Consider the following 20,648-nt stretch of genomic DNA (forward strand, 5'->3'; position numbering starts at 1 on the left):
TAGCAAAGTCCTTGTCAACTAGAAATTAGAGTAATTTAAAGATGGGAAATAAAATCAGTATTAATACCAGTTTGCATTTATAAGAACTGCAGAACAATCAAGTGATTGGATTGTTACACCTTAAGATGGCAGGTTGGTCTGTGGTATGAAAGACTCCGTTCTGAAGGTTCACAGCACATCTTTTTTTATTTCCTCACTTGCACATTGAAATGACATATATAACACAGTGTAGGTGGGATTTGCCCATTAAGTTATAAAGCTATGATTTTATGAACCAGGTGAATAGAGACCAAGTAGAAACTCCAGTTCCGGTAGCTTTACTGTACTGTAATTATGGAGCTGTACAGTTACCTGAGAATTTACTGTAGCTGAATGTTGTATTAGACTGACTCTGCTTTAAGAAAAATTTAACCAAGAACTACTGAAGATAGCCTCATTATAAAACTTTACATTAGCTTTCTTAGATAATTCTTTTCTTTTTTCCTTCTACATTATTTAACTATTAGAGAAGATTGTTTAGTTATTTATTGTCCTGATAAATATTTAATTTTCACCTGAGTTTTACTGTTGGCTATTTCTAGTAAAGTTGATTTGGGGCATTGGAAGAAGAGTTTAAAGTCTAGTTAGAGCAATCTTTCTGCTTTTGCCTATTTTAGAAAATATTTTTACATAAGCCAGTTTGTCATCATCAGAAATCTGCGTGTGTTCAAATGTAGGAAATTGCAAGTTTCTTTTGGAGACTGTGCTAGAAATGCAAGCAAATGAGGTGGTTATTACAATCCTTTTCTTTGTATTTTTGCCTTGATGATTGTTTGCTGTGTTGTTTTTTGATTAGCAATCACATACCTAAAATAGTAATTTTTTGAGTCTTCTTGTTTGTCATAGCTGATAGATGGGGGGAAAAAGTGTAACTTTACTACTGGTTTTTGGGTTTTTGTTGGGGTTTTTTTTGTTTGTTTGTTTGTTTTTTGATTAAGGGCAGGTGTTTGGAGTAAAACACACCCGAAGTAAAAAGCACCATATCTTATTATCACACTGTTTAAAAAGTATGACACCACCAAAAAAATCAACTGAAGGGTAAACTGTACCTCAAGGGTAAATTGTACTATAGAAGGCAAGCACTGGTGTCAAAGGAAATAGAGCTTACGCGGTGAGTGTAAAGTAGGAAAGCAGTCCACTAAAATCTTGAAAGAAAGAAACACTAAATAGTCTTATTGTACACACACAACAGATGATCAGTTGCCTGTTTTTAAGGCAGTATAAGAAACTTATTCTGTTACTGCATTTGGCCTCGATCCTGCCTTTGATGGTACGTGCGCAGTCTGTGCAAAAGCATGTGGGATACGTGCCAGGAGTGGAGCACTCAGTCAACTACATTCAAATGGAAAATATCTTAAAAGGAATGAAGTGCCCTTAGGTTATCATGAAAATTTGCCGTCTCTCTACCCTCCCTCCAAATGGGGTGGATGCCTGGTGGCTGTAGGTACAGAGTGGGGACCTGCATACTTAAAAGTAGTGGTGGGAGTGTGTGGCTTCTCTATTTAAATGTGTCTCTCCTCTTTGCTTTGGCCTGGTATGTAGGGGTGACGAATCGCGCTTCTTCTGACACTTCCTAACTATCCAGTCTAAGCTGAAAGGCAAAGTAAAAGCTAGTAAGCCCAGGTGTAAGAGCTATCTTTATGGTCTAAAGCTATTTTTATAGTAATCTAATCCTTCCTATAGGATTAGCACCTACACTTTGAAAGGGAGGAGAGGAGAAAAAGGGCAGAGGATCTCCAAGTGTCTTGGTAATGTTAGTTCCAGAGCAACAACACTCAGACCGGTGCTTCTTGCTTTTAACCCTACCCTTCGAGCAACAGAGTTTTGCTAAATATGACTTATGCATTTCATTTTATGCCAGAAAGGAGAACTGCTTAAAATATGAGATTTGTCTTCAGATGCTGACAGCATTGCTCTCCTGTGAGTAGTTTTCAAGCCTCCTTTGAAGTATAAATTTCTGGCAGGGTTATTTGTTTAAGAACATCGTTGCTCAATCTCATCTTTGAGGTTATTTTTATACTATTTGCTTATTGCGAACACTTGTTCATTGATTTTTCTTTCCTTTCAGAGCTTTAGATACATACATAATTTTTAACAGCTTTAAATAACTGAGAAAATTTATGCTGTTAAGAATGTGGAGGTGTTACTTTTAGTATTGATTATGACTATGTATGCCTTCAGAAATAGTTCAGAGACACTGGATGAAATTTTCACTATTATTTCAATGCAATTGTTAAACGGGAGTATAAAAATAATTTGGTAATCATACTGGTCTGAAGTACAAGGGATTTTCTGGGTGATTACCCACAAAAGAACAAATGGAATTTTAAACTTTGTGTTTTAACTTTGTACAAGGTAACATTTGAGTATTTGTAACATATTTAGCATGACCAAATTGTCACATTTCATTTTGGAGCCCCCAAAATGTGACAGAAACAAGGCATTAACGGAAGAAATGTCTGGGCAGAGAAGCAGTTATGAATGATGAATGTACCTTCTTTTTTTTTAGATTAATATAAGGAATTATTTTCTCTCCTTATCAGCTGTTAATAATGCACAAGCAAGTGTAATTACAAAAACCCAACAAACAAACCTTTTTCAGATGCATTTGCAGCAGTTTTGAGGAAGAAGAGAATGAAAATAGAGTAGCCCATGCTTCCACACTAAGCTGTCTCTGACTGAAACACTGATGGGACTTAGATTTTTCAGATATTCTGAAGAAAGTGCTTGTTTTATTTGGTGTTTTTTTCAGCTGGTATTGCTTCTCAGTAATGTAAAAACAAGCAAATGAACAAAAACCTTTCAATCAAAGATCTGTTCAGTCTGGGATCTGCAATTAGTTGGCTGGACAGAAAAATGGTCAAATTGCTATTTGATCCTAAACAGACAGTTTTTTTTTTTTAATTTTTTTTTTTTGTAGATGGTTAGTGAAATAATTGCTAAGTTAACTGGGAGGTGAGGGAATGTGTCCAAACCCACTTCTTTTGTAGTCTTGGATATCTTTCACATATAGCTAAGCACTTTCTTTTTTAAAAAAATCTGTATTGCAGTCTGTGCCAAAGAATGGTCTAAACAAGTATGTAGAGGGAGATTGTTTTAAAAATGATTGGCGATCGCTAGAACATGAAAGAATTGTTGAACCTATTAAAATATTCACCATTGGAAGATCATAAGCAACATACTGTTTGGGATTTTGGTGGGAGTAGAGGGAGGGTGAACTGAGTAGGACTGAAATAATGAGCAGACAGCAAATGTTGAATGCATAATGCGTAAAGCAGGCTACTTTGACTGGGTATCTTCACAGCTTGCAGCTAAATGTGGTGATGCACATTATTCATAATTCAGAACTTAGTGACCTGGCGTTCGCTGAAAATGTAAAGTGACTTTTAAAATGTGATTTCACAGATCTAAATGAAAGGCCAGTTCAAAATGCATTAAGCAATAAGGATGTGTACCTGGAAATCAGGGGGCTTCTTTTCACTGCAATAAATTTATACTGTTATTTTGGTGTAACTAAATACCATCTCAAGAGAATAATAGTAATTCCCTGCTGTCAGTACAGCAGGGATTCATCTAATCCAAAATGAACCCTATAACACAGGTGTCTGGGCTCCTCATCATCAAAAGTAAAAGAGTACAACTGTATTGCTGAGGAAAAGTTCGTTGCCAGTGTGCTCAGGCGGGGTAGGAAGAATTGCCCTCTGGAGCTGCAGTATTTCTTCACTGATGATACAAGAATCTGGCTGTTAACAGAAGCGAGAGCAGGGGACTGCTACCTGCTGCAGCAGCTTCCCACCCCTGGGTGTTAACGTGTGACCTTCCACCAGCATACCGTACCCTCCTGTTCGCTTTCCCTCACTACCTTACAGTGTGGCATCTGCAGTGGGGAATGGTCTGGAGGTAGTCTTGCCACCAACATCCATTGTGGCGGCTTCCACGTCAATATCCCACTTGCATACCTCCTCCTTCTCCTTTGATCTTCACCTTTGGGTCAGTTCTTCCTTTCCCTAGTGCAAGCTGTCATCTGATGATGCTCAGGAGAGCAGGAGATAGCTCTCCTGGCTCTCCTTTCCCACGTCCTCCATGTCTGGCTGCATTGAAGACCTTCCCTCATGCCAGTGTATGAGATTTTGCATGACGGTCATGTAATGGGCCTGTGCTATCTCACTGTAGCAGGGAAAGGCCCTCTTATAGCGTAGGCTGTAGCGCAGCCTTTCCCTACCCTGCCACCTTGCACGCATGCATAGCTATTTTGTTGGGGTACTTAGGGGCACCCATGGGTCAGACCTCTGCTGGCATGGAGTGGGGAAGGGGTCCACGCTCTGGCTCATGGGACATGGGTGCAGCCACAGGACTGTGGGACGGGAGCTGATGAAGCTTGCCAAGTACTTGTTGTCTGAGGTGTGGCAGCAGGGCCACACTTGATGGTTGGAAAACGCCTTCCAAGTTCCGTGGGAAAGGTTGTCCCACAGGCCTTGTAACCACAACCAAGTCAGGCATGACCGTTGGCTACAGATGATGTCACTGGTGTGGCACACTCACTCTGAATGCTTCCTCTGTCAGATCGTGTTTGCTGTGCCCTGAGAGACTGCGGGTTTCCTTCCATACTTCAGCAGACTGAGATTTTAATTTACTGTGTTTGAATTTTTTAGTAGGGATGTCATGGAACTGCACTGAATCAACGTCTCTGTGAGACCTGAGAGTTCCTGCTTTTGTGTATGTTGTACTTGTCCTCTGGTCCTGCAAGACTCGAGTGTCATCAGGCTTTATATCTCAGCAGATTTTATATACACAGTGTTTTGCTTGAATAATCTGTCAGATTTTGTTTTGAGGTAGACTGATCAAAGCTAAAACGTTTAGAATAATAATCTTATTTACAAATACTTGAGTAAGAAGCATTTCATGTTACCGAGGCACATTCTGGAGGAAATGCCAAGTGACATAAATGCTACGAGACTGCCATTCCATTGTCTAAATGCCTGTAAGAAAAAAAACCAAAACAAACAAAACCTTCATGAAAGCGCTCAGTAGGTTTTAATCAGATACTCTTACTCATGGTCTGAGATCAGACAGGCTTGTTGTCCTCAGGTAACCTTGGGTGGTGTGGTAACACAGGTGGGCTCTCTGCCTTTTTTCCTGTTGGTCAAAAATCTCCACACTCCCAGAGACACCTTTTTTTTTCTGGGAGCAACAGTGAAGTTTGGTCGTTGTCAGACAGGAGTCCATCAGGTACTATGGTAAGACATATGCATACATATGCACAAGCACATTTCCATTTTTCTGGTTTTGCATGAGGACAAAAGCAAGTATCCTCCACCTCTAGCTGCGAGGGTGGCTAATAAACACATCCTTCCACTCTCTAGGGGCCCCAGCCAAACTGTGGAGGCCTGAGACTAATCTGTGAGCAGGAGCATTTGCCTGAAGTTTCTAAATCATTTATAGGTGTATTTTCAGAGCAATAAACTAATATCATTATTACGCTCAATCTGATATCTTTTTAGTATTATTCTGTTGCTTCCAACAAAATGTACTTACTGGGATGCTCTTTCATTATGAGACGATGTGTGTTTGGAAGTGCCTGTGTACAGCAATAGCTGGAGTGGAAAACATGGGGCGCTTTCTTTTAGGACTGGCACACAAGACACGGTGGCTGGCACAGGTGGGGTGGTGGTCATTGGCAATGCTTTTGGTTTGATGAAGCTGGAGAACATGGAGTGAGTGTATTCAAATATATTTGCTCTTGAGACTTATTTTGGATGGCAGTATGTCAGATCAAAAGTCCTCTGTCTAGAAAAACAGATGTCTATTTTCTTCACCTTCTGTATCCTCTTATTTGGCCTTTTGGTATGAATTGTTTTATTTACTGCAAGGTTGGTTATGATGAATGCTTAAAAAAAAACAACACAGTACTTCTATCTGCAAGTTTTCTTGATGTGTTTTCTGACAGTATTCATGAGGCTAATGTTTGCTACAGCTAACATTAACAAACAGTTAATAAAATAATCTAAGTGAACGTGCTTCCTGGTGGCATAGGTCTGTTAGCATTGGGAGTATGTTGGGCAAAAACCTGCTCAGCAGGTTCCTGGGGAGGTGCACTTGGCTTTTCCCTTCTGACTTTCAAAACCAGCCAGCACTGAAGGGTTTGGTGATCAGGTCCTGCATCACAGGGCGATGGCGCTGCTGTGGTGGCATATACATCCTGTGCTTTCCCTAGAAAAACATCCTCTTGGTTTCTCTGGTGCAAGCTTCACTACTGGATGTTTACTTTTACTTTTCACAATTCCTATTAGACAATGTTAGATAAATTGCCTTTGGAAAGATGCTTTGAACTTTGGGCTGTGGCTGAAAACCAAGTGTTACCCCAGGCAGAAAAAACCTGGAGATTTATTTTTGGTTATCCCAGTGAAACAGAGACCAAAATGCATGGTGACACATCAGGGAGGAGGTGGGAGCAGCTGCCCACTTGCAAGTAGCCTCTTGGTATGGGCACTGCCTGGAGATGCCAGGACCTGCGCTCAGGCTCAGATTTGAGCCAGGTCAGCCAAACTGCCCACCTCTAATGGTTTTCTGTTCTTCACTGTGTTACTGCTGCATTATTTTGCTCTAGTAATTATTTACTGGGCAGAAAGGGAAAGGGACGATCTATTGGTTGAGTGCAAGGGCACTTGTCCAGGGTGCAACAGGTTTCTTGTAGCACGAGTTTGTGCAGCTTTCGTGGGTTTTTATTTGTTCTGAAGTGAGCAGAGATCTGTGTTTCAGGGCCTCTTGATTTAAAATAGGTACATTTGTCCAAGGAACAAAAATATTTGATTTCAGTGATTGGCGTTTTTATGCAGAAACTGTGTTTTTTGCTGAAGACTTGCTGGTGAGCTGTAATTTACAGTATTTGCTGCAGGTGTGGATTTAACTGATGTGCTGATAAGAAGAATCCTTACAATTGGCAAAGCGGCAGCTCTGGGAGCTAATATTGGGCTAGAACATCTGGTCTTTATAGAGGCAATGCTTGCAGTGTGTGGAAGGAAGTGCTTGCTCTTGGCTCCTCCAAATTGCTTGACAACTCTGTTAGGGTAGCATGGATGGGCCTCGACCAGCCTCAATGCCTCACAGCAGGAGACTCAAGATAAGCCCATATGAAGTCAGAACCCAGGACCTGAGCCTGTTGTGTATCAAGTGGCATCCAGCAAACCCTCAGACCCTTGAGTTTTGTGTGACTGGTCTGTCAGTGAATGTTTTTGTTTCAGTATGTTGTGCACAGACATGCACAGCACCACCTGATGTGGCTTGCAGGGCCATGGGTTGAAGTAGCTATCTTGTGAAACTCACACTAGAAATTAGTCTTGGCTGACGTAAGAAAACTATATCCTACATCCCCCTCATTTACCTCTTCTATTTTTTTCCTTAAAAAAAAAAAAAAAAAGTGCTAAGGATGGATTCTGAGCTGCGATTCAGGAGTGGAGGGATATTTTCTGTAGCTTTAAAACCAGTGTAATTATTGTCAACTACCCTGTGGGTATAGTTGGAATATCCACTGATCTTGTAAACTGTTTTGACAGTGGTGTTTGCTGGACAATTTCTTAGCATAATAATTTTTCTGCCACTAATTAAAAGCATCTTTGTAACCTTAGGCTTTGTTCTCTTGTTACAGCAAAGAGCTCCGGGGAAAGTTTTGCATGATGCTGTTTGCAACCACCTGAATCTTGTTGAAGGAGACTATTTTGGCCTTGAATTTCCAGATCATAAAAAGATGATGGTATGTAAAAGGATTAATTTTCAGCTGGTTTTCATCTACATACATACTGTATTCTGTCCTTTCGCTGCTTGCTTATAAGATATATTTAATCCACTATCTCCAAAAAAAAACCCAGTTGTTTTTTTAAAAAATGTTCTTGCCTGCTGGAGTTGAAGAAATGTTTTTAAAACCCAATTACTCCTGTCAGATTTCATCTGTGTTGAAAGTAACAGCCAATTTAGACAAGTTGGAAAAACATTTTATCTTTATCAGTTGCAGTAGAGAAGTCAAAGGATGGACTGTTGCAGATTCTCAACTCTGATTTTACAGTCCTGCTTAATTTGGAGTGCAGAAATAATCTTTTTCTGCAGACAGAGAAGTTGCGATGATTGTGACACAGTTCCAAGAAAAGCATCATGGAACAAGACAATTGATAGTTGAAATATCAAAAGATTAATAAAAAGGAACTCAAAACCAAAAAAACCAAATAAATTGATGAAAGTCCTGTCTGTGGAGCTGTGTGGCACAGGCAGGTGTCCTAGTCCTGACACTTTGGACTCTGAGAAAAGCTGCTGGCAACATTTGGGCAGTGCACTAATACTTCTAGGGTGGAAACAGTATCATATAGCAGAGAAGGTCAAAGGCTAATGATTTCTCAGCCTCTAAGGTCTTTTTCTGAAGTTTGTTTTACTTCAGACTTACTGTGTTGACCTACTGGCATGTGTGCTAGTTATCTGGATTGTTTGACCAGTACATTCTAGGGTATACTGGATTTCTTGCCTGTTCAGTGAATTCTGCACCTGTAGCCTGGCTGACATAACGGAGATGACATTAGGCAATTAGAAAAAAAACAAACTATTTTCTGTCCATCTATATAAAATTTCTCTAAGGATCAATATCTCTTAACAAAAGAGCATTTATCTGCTGCTGCAGTCATCTGTTGTCATACCTCAGTACAGGCTTACATAGACAATAAAACTGAATGGTAGTGGCCATAATGTTTTAGGCTAACTATAATTAAAGAGGAAATTTTAAAAAATTGACGTCGATCTTTAGAAGTGATCCGCTTCACAGTTTGCTCCTGGATTTACATGAAACAGAGTTTACTAGAAAGTTTCGTATTCTGCCAGATATCCTTGGCTAGTGCTTTAGGTAACTGGAGAGCTTAACATAACTCTTCAAAGCAGTGCAACTGTACAGTACTGTTATGGCAGAGGGTCCATGTAGCTATGTTAATAATGACATACTGATATTTCTGATGGATGGATGGATGTAAAGCTGAAACAAATCCTAACGTCTTTTGCATATGCAATTTATGCAATTTTCTAGGAAATAGAGATGGTCATTTGATCAACCTTCCCTACTTCACAGGTCACTAAGTTTCAAATAGATGACCCTCTGTGTTTTCCTCAGAGACCTGAAGTAAACTATGGTTTTCAGTCTTGTGAAAACAAAATGGTTTATTTGCTTGAGGCAGAACACAGGAGAGATTGAGGTGCTGCCAGTGCCTGAGGCCCTCACAATGACAGGAATTGACTGGCTGGAAACATGTTCAGATGATCACAGTGGGGAAACCAGGGCTCTGATGAAGAGGAGGATGGAGAAAATCCCCTAAGGGTATTGCCAGTTTGACCTGAAGGAAAATGTATCTGTGCATCAGGCATGGTAACTCATCTGGCCCCTGCTCTTGCAAAAGGAGATGCTAGCCAACTATCTGAGAGCATTGGTCCGTGTTCCTGCTAGTTGTTCCAATCTTTTGCTTCTGAAAAAGGGGGAGATCCACTAATCGTGCCCATATCTGGTAAGCTGTGCTCCAAGATTGGTGACATTCGATGGAAGTAATGCCTTTGACCACCTAAAAGCAACTTGCAGAAACTCTGAAGCAGGAGGTTTGATTATGAATCGTTGTTTCAATGTGGAGCAGCGCTCTGAGAGTAACATTTACACTTAAATTTTAGTAACTAGTTTATATGATGCAGCTGAGGTGAATTTTCTTGTGGGATTTAAAACTTTCCAAGCTTCATAACGGCCATAATGTAGAATGCAAGCATTGTGCAAATAAAAAAATTGTGGTTAATGGTGTGTCTGAGAAATAAAACACAGACGTGTATTTTGCATTCATGTCACCTCAAGAGAATGAGTTGCTTTTCCAACACAGAGTGCACTATAAAGGAAAAATAAATATTTAGAACATATTTATTTGGATGTAATCACATATACGTGAAGTCATATATTCACAGTTCAGCTGTGTTTGTTTCAAAATGCAAGGCTCCAAACCTCATGTGTAACATTGATAGTTGTATGTCAAGATGCCTGACAGCTGTATACATTCAAGCATGCCATGCTTGTAGCAGACAAGATCTGCATGGGAGATGAATGTGGAGGGTCTGAGGGCTGCACTTCCTGCTGGGACAAGGAGAAGCGAGGCACTGTTGCAAAGCCTGGGGTTTCACAGTGTTTCATCACACTTGAAGTCTGCCCCAGTTCTCCAGCTGCTGAAATGGGGTTACTACTGCAGAATGCCAGACTTCGTTTAAAAAATAAATTATCTAGCCTTTGTAGTTCCAGAGAAAATTGAAAACATGAATCTTAATTGAATCCTCACATTATTTTTCATTTTCAGGTTATAAACCAGTCTCAGATTGGCTGTGTTTAGATACAGTGTGGGAGGTGCATGATGCAAAAGATTTGATTGCTTGGGTTTGGTGGTAGTGGTATGGCCTTTGTTTTGCCCCACCTTTCTCCCTACGCATGTTCAATACACACATTTCTTAGTATCAAGTGGTCTGGTCAAGGATGTTGCAACTTGCCTGTAGGATGATTGGGAAAGTGGAAAAGGAATGACACACTTGTGTCCTTCTGTACCATAAACTCCCTCTGGAGAGACAGAGAAGTTGGGTGGTTGTTTTTTTTGGGGGGGTGGGGCAGGTTTAGTTTTTTGTGTTTTGTTTTGTGTCAAGTAAAATACATTACTCCCATGTCCTTGTAAACTGGCTGTTTCATATTCAAGATTTTTTTTTGTTTGTTTTTGCCACTAAACTTGGCAAAGTCCCTGACCTTTGTTGCAGATTAGGTACATGCCAACTTTCTGAAACAAAACAGTTTTAAATTCCTGAAAAGCCAAAAAGTGTCAGAACCCGTTTAACATGTGATAAACACTGTGTTCCTATTCTTGAATAATCAAGTTTATTTAGCCCTTCCAGAAAAAAGAAAAAAAAAAAAGAAAAAATACTTCCATAGACTTAAGAAACATGAATAGAATTCCATTGAGAAACATTAGTGGGTGTGAAAGGGCAGGAACGTGAGGTCTTTGCTAATTGGAAGCACTCGTATTAGTAATGATGAAAATGGCAAACAGCATCAGGCCTGTTCCTGTTTGGCTTCTTGGGTGATTTTCTAAAATGGGTATTTTGAGTGTGTTTCAGTCTCTGCATAATCTAAAATTATTAAAGGTCAAAGAAGTTTCCATTTCAATATATATTCTTTTTCTAGAGGAAGACTCAGTTAATTTGTTTTTTAATGGCTTTAACCTTTGTGATGGTTGTAGGATGTTCCTCCACAAATTCCAGGTGTCTCCAAGGGATGCTCTGTGCAATTTACTGAGACAACAAAATACAGATCTTGAGCATAGGTAATTACCGGCTGAGGACTGTCAGCTGTTGCACTTCTCCGGGCTCTGCAGGTCACCTGGCTTCTACCTTCTGTGTGATTGTCCCTTGTCTTTCCATAACATTTTGCCCAGGCCCTTCTGACTGAGACTGCAGAACAGGGGTTCTGAAAACCGTATTTCCACCTACTGCTTGTTTTATGAAAGCTGGAGGAAAGACCAATGCACTGTCCTGAAAACCGGGCTGTTAAAAAACAGATTAAAGTGAACTATGTGCAGAAGTTACACTGCTCCCAATTAAGAAAGCCTGGACAGGTTAAGAAAGCTTCCCAGGTTTATAGAAAAGAGAAAATGTTACACAGCTTGAAAGGAAGCTTCCATCCACCCACGGTCTGCGCTGTTGTCTGCCTTGCACCCTTGGCCTGAGGGGACATTCCTCCCCCAGGCCGTGGTGGTGGTGGTGGTGAAACTCCTCCAGTCCCCAAAACTGGGAAGTTGTCACCTTCTCATTTCTCTTTTTGCCCAGTGTTCCCCGCTCAAAGGCATGCGCCAGCCCCTTTCACCTGCCTTTCTCAAGATTAATTAGGGTGAGGACCACAATGATAGCAGAGGACTGTCTTTTGCTGAACTCCTTGTTTCAGTTCTTTCAGAAAATGAATGGCTTCTGAACAAATATGCTCTAATTGATTGTTGGTATCTGAGACAAGTGAGGGGGAGATTTCCTCACTGCTCCCTAGCTCTGAATCTATACTGCTTCAAAAGCTGTGCCACAGGGACAGCCCCGTTAACAGTGACGTTTCCTGAGCATCTTCCAGAGTCTCGGGGAGAAAGCATGCTAGGTATAATTGGGAAGAGCATGATGACCACAGTGGAAAAAATAAAATAAATAAGTAACTGATAATCTCAGTAGTGCAATGAAAATGCTCCTCTGCAGGTGGTAGTTTGTTCAAGAAATGGTAACACTACCTTCTTTTGCTTCCAGGTGTGGCTTGATCTTTTGAAGCCTATTATGAAGCAGATAAGAAGTAAGTACTTACTTGCTGTTATTTATTTTGTCGCTCTGAGAGCACTGAAGTAAGTTAGGGCTCTGTCAGTCAGGATCTTTATCTTTTCAACTTTGTAGAATTTTGTTTGCATTATTTTTAATTTCTGGTCTATGCTTGAAAGATGTACTGTGCATTCCATGGAATTATCATCACGTGAACATATGAAGGGGCAGCCTCAGTAGGAGGCTGAGGTTTAGTCAGCCACTAGAAGAGGCAGTGGTGGCAATGGAGGAACATTTTTTTAGAGGAGAAAAAGAGTGCGGTAATAGAAGGACTAAAGGAAGCATACATTGCCAACAGGTAGCGGTAATCAGGATAAAAGAAAATGAGCGGGAAGACGTTATTACTGGGAAGGAGCCAGCAAATATATTACAGCTGTATGGGCCATTGCTGCAGTACTTGGAACTGTCTGAGACCAAGAGGAGGAAACAGTCAGGTTAAGGCCGTCAGGGAAAGTTGTGGTGGGAAAGACAGGAAACTGTAAATAGCCGTCAGCTTTGGGAAAAGTAGAATTGAACAGGAAAGGTTTTGGCAATTTGTTTCTCTGTCAAATATCAGCAAAGTTCTTCACTTACTGAGCTTTGCTGTTGAGCTTAAGTTTTCCTAGGTGCCTCTCTGGTCATTAGTCTGAGTGTATGCTCTAGCAAGTATCCCTTACAAAAGAGATGCATTGGTCCTTTTGTTACTGGTTGTACTTGTGAGGGTCAGAACAAATGTGCTGCTGTTAAAACAGAAATAGTAATTTGCTAGTGGACTTGAAAAATAGAGTGTATTTTAGTTCCCTCCTGTCCTGAAGCAAGGAAAATAAACAGACATAACACATTTTATTGGATCAACTGATGTAATTACTAAAAACAGACTCAGTTTTGGCAGAGTATCCCTTGACCAGTTCCTTTTCTTTTTTACTGTGTGTAAATTTTATTGTGCAATCTCTAAGTAACCTGAATACTAACAAAGGACAGGTTAGCATGTATGTACGCACTGTGGGTTCCGTGAATCATCTGTACATCATTCTGTGTAATAAAATTTGGCCAGCATGTTACTGATGTTCACTAACTTCCTTTGACATTTCCCCTAGGACCGAAGCATGTTGTTGTAAAATTTGTGGTAAAATTCTTCCCACCTGACCACGCTCAGCTGCAGGAGGAACTGACAAGGTTAGTAGCTGCATGTCTGTGTTTTCTTATTAAATCTCTGGTGGACAGAGGGGAGAACATGGAATTTGAGATGATAGGGTGAGGATTAATGGCTGCCTCTTAGTATTAAGGGGCAATGGGCACGAACTGAGACACAGGAAGTTCCACCTGAATATGAGGAAAAAAACTCTTTACCTCAAGGATGACACAGCACTGGCACAGGCTGCCCGAGGAGGCTGTGGGGTCTCCTTCTCTGGAGGTGTTCAAAACCTGCCTGGACGTGACTCTGTGCAACCTGCTTTAAGAGAACCTGCTTTAGCAGGGGACTGGACAAGATGATCTCCAAAGGTCCCTTCCAACCCCAACCATTCTGTGATTCTGTGACTAAAGCATGTGTTGGTACTTTGGGGAGCTCCTCTGCTGAGGAACATGTACAACTCTGCACCCTCATTTGGGAGAGAATTGTTTTGCCTGAACTGCTGAATTGCAGCAGTGTTGGACTCTGTTATTATACCTAACTCAAATGCCAAAGGTTTGCACAAAGGTGGAAGTGTGACTTTAGAGATGGAGAAACGGAGAGGGAATAACATGAAAAGTAAGAGGAAGGTAGGGAAAGGTACACACATATGCAGAAAGAGTACCTTAAAGGTGCTTTTATTTTCAGCACATTTCAAAAAGTTCATTTGAGGTCTGAATTTCACACTGCATTGGCATAAAAAGTCATATTTCTCTGTGAGTAAACATGTATATCAGGGACTTACTAAGGTTCTTCCTTATTAAAAGGTCCTTCCTCTATTGTCAGAAACGTTTTCTTCCGGTATTTCTTCACTGCAACTTTTCAACTCTTTCTGATCTACGATATTACTATTATTTCTTCATTTTTTCCATTCTGATTTGATATTTTCATGATTAGTTTTTATTTTCGGTCTTCCCACGAGATGAAGGTCTCTTTTACAAAGAGTTCTTGTGTCCTTATGACCTGCTTTATAAAGAACAAGTCCACCTTTGTGATATTCTGTCTTCTTTTATTTTGGAAATAGAGCAATGGAATGGAAAAAAAGAAATTATTGATATCTCTTGCTGGCCTGGACAGAGAAAAGTAGGAAAGTTGGGTAGGAAGAAGGAATATTTACTTGAAAGACTGAGTAAAAACAGTAAAGGGCTGAATGAAAACTCATGATGTGATGTTACTAATGAAACATTTCTGTTTCCAAATAGATATTCTGCAGATCAGTTGTTTAGTATGTGAACTGTAAACTGATTTTTGGTGATCTCTCTTTGCACCTCGAGACGTGTTCCTGAATCCTAATGACTTTTTCAGTTAGATTTTAAATGTGTATGCTAGGGAACTTGAATATATGCACACAGCAGAGTGTAGGATGAGAAAGCAAATCCACAGGGAACAGCTTTATCACTTCAAGAAGCAGAGAATACCACACTTTTGTGCTATGTTTTTCTACTAGGGTGAATTTTGTATGGGTAGGCAGGTGTCTGCAGGTTTCAAAAGGGCATTGTTTAGATCTGCTGTATTATTTCATGTGCTGTGTATGTTTCCATACCCTTCAAATCAACTTGTGCTTTTCATTTAATTTATCTACCTCTCCTCATTCAGAAACTCACTGTTCAAATGAGAGCTTTTCACTGAACCTCTTAAAATCTAGTCTTATTAAAAACTATTGAGATCCTAGTGTGGGTTCTCCAGAGTAGCTGCAGTCTTTGGAAGGCTTGTTAAGGTTCAGGTTCATACCAGCTGTAGGAGAAATGGCTACCACTAGCTCATTTTTTTTCCTAGGGAATTATTTGATGCTGTGTGGAAATAAGCAATTTCAATTCCTGTTGAAACTAGAAGAAATTTAAGTGTTGAAATAATGTCATGTACTTATGTTGTCTCTACACTTAAACCGTCAGTATAAATTGCCCTCCATGGCTGAGAAGGTTTGGAGGCAACGCTAAAAGTGGCTGGTGCACAGGCAGTGCAGGTAATGGGGCCACAGAAGTGTCAGCTAGCTAGAGTTGCTTGATCATGGTCTTGGCACTCACCTAGAAATGAGGAGCAAGGTGGAAATTTAGAGTTCTCCTTGTATCCTACAAGCGCTAACTGATAACTAAATCCCTGGTTTATCTGTCATGTCTTTGTGGTTACAGGCAGCTCCATTGAATAGTGCTGCTTGCTGTGCAGTTGCTGAGCTCTTAATAGCTGTCACATTTCTTTCCACTGTCATACGTCATTGCTCTGGTTCGGAGGGAGGGAAGGGTGGGGGCAGAGAGAGATCTTGGTTCTGAAAGCAGCCACCATGTAAGACTAATGGCTGTAATACAGTATCTTTCATGTTTTATTTAGGTTCTAAACTTAGAAAATTCAAATCACTTCTATAGATTCCAAAAAGTGAAAGGAACATGCAGTGAAAATCAGAGTTGGCTTTGAAATACCTTTCCCTCTTTCCCTCATGTTCTGTGTAACTCTGTTCACTTTTGTTTTGCAGGTACCTATTTGCGTTGCAAGTGAAGCAGGACCTGGCACAGGGAAGATTAACATGTAATGATACCAGCACTGCCCTCTTAATCTCACACATAGTACAGTGTAAGTTCCCTTTTTAGTTCTTTCCAGGAGGATAAAGAGATTGATTAATTGGACATGCTTTGCAGGGTTACCTGTTAGTACCTGCCATAGGGAAAGGTTTAAGCCATATGGACAATTTACTGTATTTCTGTATAATGTCATTCAAATACAGGTAATTTACTCTTTCAAATAAAGAGCTCCTGGGCACTGGATTTGCATTTTTAAAGCACTGCATTTAGTCTGCCCAGGATCACCTAAACGATAGACTTTGCATGCAGTGGCAAACAGGTTGAATTCTTCTGAATTCCTGTTTTATTATACTTTGTATCATGTCAGCAGAGCATTAAGATTCCTGGAGATCTGTATGCTGTCTAGAGAATGTAGTAAATAAACATGCTTAGCATGCCAGAATAAATCACAGTCCCAAGACAAAACTGATAGGGAATTAAAAAGCAACAGATTTTAATTTATTTATTTATTTTAAATTGCAAAGTATGCACAATAACATTGTTTAGTAGAATAATGCATTAACTTTGTTCATCGCATTAAAGATTCTTTTAACTTCCAGATCACTTGAAAGGCAGTGTATATTTCCATTTTAAGACTTTATGGATACTGATCTTAGGAATAACATTAGGGAAAAACCACTTAGTAGCATGTATAATGGTCATAATAGATCACTGTTTTTGAATGGTCATTGTACAGTTCAGTATTGCATATTTCCACTGAAATGATGTTCTATGGAAATTACAGTCAACAAAGACATTCAGAAGCTCTTTAGTGACGAATAGATAAATCTTATGATCTTTTGTCATAGTCTGAGTGTTAGGGCAGTTTCTCATCGATTGCTGCTCTGCTTAATGTTCCATAGAACATCATTTCAGTGGAAATATGCAATACTGAACTGTACAATGACCATTCAAAAACAATGGTCTATTATGACCATTATACATGCTACTAAGTGGTTTTTCCCTACTTTCTATTTGCCATGGTCATCATTTCCCAGTGTGACTGAGTAGCAATAAGAAGCTGTACAGCAGCCTCTGTGAAATCTGTAGTCCTCATACCATATTAAAACGGAGTATTTTTGCGGCACAGACTTAAAAAAAATAAAATCCTTGGCTAGCAAAATTTTTGTGTTTTTTAGTTTTTTCCATTATGGTGTCCGGCACGCCAACTGTAGTTCTTCCCTCACTTAAGCTAGTTTCTGTGTTAAGAATCTGTAGCTGTATCTTACCCACACAGCTGCATTTTGTATTTATTTTCTCTCTAATTTATTATTCAGTAGCCAAAAAAAAAAAATTAGGTATTTGTCTGCAACAGAAAAAAAACCCCACCTAGACAGCTGATGAGTAATGATAGCAAAGTGGAAAGATTGAGAATGCAGGTTAGGTATCGTATGTCTTATTGATGCTGTGCCTACGAGCAGTTTCCATCAGGGATATCTGATTCCAACAGGCCCTTACATTATGTATACAAGCTTATGTCAGTGTTCTAGATTGTTATTTATATGAAATCACAATATGACAGCAAATAGGTTTCTGTTAAAGTAGCACGTCTATTACAGAATTACATTTATATTTGAAAGATTCTATTTAAAAATACCTTAAAAGCATTATAGAAACTGTTAGAAGTGAGAGGACACATTGATACTGCAAATGATGCAGTAAAGTGAGTGTGTGAAGTAAGAAGATGGACTGATTAAAGAAAAGAGCTGAAATACAAAGCGTTATGTATCAGAAGTGCTAATGCAGACAAAATACAGCATGGTGTAATGCACTTGCAAGATAAGAGAAAAGGGAGCACCAGTGGAAATCAATCTTGGATAAAAGATGAGAAGATTTTAGAGAAGAGTTATATGTGAGGCTGACAGTATTCAAAATATAACTCCCTCTCATTCTAGAGGGAGTGCTACTAGAAAGGCATTTAGGGTAGAAAAGGAGGGCTAAGGAGAGAAGTAAAAGCTGTTGAGTATGAGGTCAGAGAGCAAATTCAGAAGTAACTTGAAAGCCAGGAGGACATTTTTGATAATGGATTTGCAGTTGACAAATGCAGAGAACATTATAGAAATCATGCAGAGGTTAAATAAAAGTCGTCTATACTCTTTGCTCTAAAGAAAGCCCTGCAGAAGGTGGTTTAAGTCCATCCATGTACAAGGACGTACAGGGTATGAACTGCATTTTAGTGAATCAAGGTCCATGTTATTTGAGCTGGTTGCAAGTGTAGGTGGGCTTGTGGCTTCATTAATGAAGAGGATCTTGCCTTTCATTGAGTTAGGGTTAAAAATGGACCCTAAAGATTGTGATGCTGGGGTGAGTAGAACTGGAGTGAGGGAGCTCTTTTTGAGATAGGGACAAAAGGGACATTTTACAAAGGAGAATTCTCAAAGATTCTGTAGTATTTCTGCTGTCTCAAAGAATGATTCAGAGCAGATTGGGTGAGAGAGAGGGTGGAAATCAGACAGTCTCGGTTATCAACTTGTTTCTATCTCTGACCTCCAAAGTATAAAAGTCAAGTTGTGGCTGTAGGCAATTTGGGTTGAAAGGTTGCTGCTCTGTCATTCATAGATGCTTTGGTTCTTATCTTCTCTACCTACGCAAGGTTATTCCTCCCCCTCCACATCTGCAGGTACATCTGATCCCAGGCAAACTTCTGTCAGAAATCACCTGCAGTGTTGTAAGCATCATGTGAAATCTTTCTTTTTTCTAAACCAGCTTATTTTGGATAGAACTGGATTAAGGGTTCATTTACATGAGCAGAACTGAGGTGAGGCTGAGGCAAGTATCTGACCCAATCTGTGATATCCTAGGTCAGCTGTGCAACGATGTGTCTGACTGCAACCTGGATTTAATTTGAAGGCACTGCATTTTAATTTCACTGGCGTTATTAAGGTAGCAGCCTTTATGGTAGTGATGCTGCTATTATTCCAGCAGGTTTGCAGGCAGAAGCTGCTACGCTGTTCAGTGAAAAAGCTTATAGCAAGATTTTCAGAGGCATTCCAAGAACAGCAGGCAACAAGATAGTACTCTGGTACCCACACATAGATTGCCTACCCTCTCCCCCCACCAAAAACGGAAATCTCACTGAATGGGCTGCAAAATGGGAGGTGGGTGTGACATACTGTTGCACACATGGTATTGAATAACTGCAGCAGATGGGAGCTACTTTGAGGAGGTGGGAGACAGAATGCATCTCAAACTGCTGCAAAATTAGAGGAAGATGAATATTTCATAACCCCATGAGGTGGAATGCATGCCTGCGCTCAAACAAGCAAACAAAACTATGTTTCAGATTTTACCCCAATGATTACAGTGTTGGGACACGGAGCAGGGGAGGAAGGCTGTGCCTAGCGGCTCCAGAGAAATGCACCTGAGCACAATGATGCGTGTGAGAGAGATGGATGAGCTCTGCTGAATTAGTGCTGTCCACCCTGTCACCCCCACCCTTTTCCCTCACATAAGTCAAGGCAGCCCTCTCATGGCTTCATTTGTTCAATTGACATCCAACAGCTACTTACTTGGTTGTGGTGGATGGAAGGGATCCTTAAGCTTCTTCTCACATTATCAGATTCTAACACAGAGGAGAAGAATGCGTGGAAGATAACATAGTGGGAATCTGAATCTTAAACCGTCACAGCTTGCAGGAAACTGTTTCTCTGCCCTTTTCCCAGCTGTCTGCACCTTTTGGATTGCCTGAATAATTCAGTTTTAATATAGTGTTTTAATAGGCTTTTCTTAAAATTTTCCGTAGCTGAGATTGGGGATTTTGATGAAACCATAGATCGTGAACACTTAGCGAAGAACAAGTACATACCTCAGCAAGAAGCACTAGAAGACAAAATCATGGAATTTCACCGTAGCCACATGTAAGGCTTTTTTGTTATTGTTATTTGCCTCCTTTTCCATTAGAGTAGTTCTAACTTAAATATATGCTAGATCATAAGTACAAAAGAGGTTTGGACCTCTGAGTTTCTCAAAGGTTACTTCTCAAAAAATGTTCAAGCCTATAAATTTCTTGAAGGTTACTCCTGCCTTCCTTCTGTCATCATAACAAGATGTTTAAGGAGCAATTTATTTTGATACTCATTCAAGCATGCCATTACTTTACAGTCTTATTTCATACAAAATGCTTCACTGCTGATTTTGTGCATACAAGTGTGATTGCAAATGATGACTGATCAGTTGGGCACTTCTGACAGCAGTCTTTTTGATTTCAAGGACATTGAATGTTGACTTTTCACCTTTCCATGGTGTATTTAGAGATGGGTGAAGAAGGGTTTTGGTGATAGTTCTAGGAAAAGCACAGAGTTCATGCAGAATTAGGGATTTGAGGGAATAGGATTATCTGAAGAAAAGACTAGTAGTAAGAAGGTGGTTAAAAGAATCACAAAGCATTTAAAGGTATCTTTTTGGCTGTTGAGAATGTTTCAAGATTTGAACGGTTTCATTTTGAGCTAGATTGAATTAAGTAGGACTGGTAGGGAGTTCTGTAGCAGTAATAATCAAAACTTTTGCACAATTTCATCATGATT

General features: G+C 40.0%; 1 protein-coding gene across 5 annotated transcripts in view; it reads left to right on the plus strand.

Annotated features, from left to right (window-relative positions):
* Positions 1–20,648, plus strand: part of FARP1 (FERM, ARH/RhoGEF and pleckstrin domain protein 1) — a 213,316-nt gene that overhangs the window by 137,358 nt on the left and 55,310 nt on the right. For all 5 annotated transcript variants that reach the window (XM_080375414.1, XM_080375411.1, XM_080375412.1 and 2 more), the window contains 5 exons: positions 7,685–7,789; positions 12,358–12,400; positions 13,500–13,578; positions 16,041–16,138; positions 19,868–19,982. In XM_080375414.1, coding sequence (XP_080231540.1) covers positions 7,685–7,789; positions 12,358–12,400; positions 13,500–13,578; positions 16,041–16,138; positions 19,868–19,982 — 440 coding nt within the window. The remainder of the gene's footprint in view (positions 1–7,684; positions 7,790–12,357; positions 12,401–13,499; positions 13,579–16,040; positions 16,139–19,867; positions 19,983–20,648) is intronic.

This window comes from Falco punctatus (genome assembly GCF_963210335.1).
Source record: "Falco punctatus genome assembly, chromosome: 2".
Lineage (NCBI taxonomy): Eukaryota > Metazoa > Chordata > Aves > Falconiformes > Falconidae > Falco > Falco punctatus.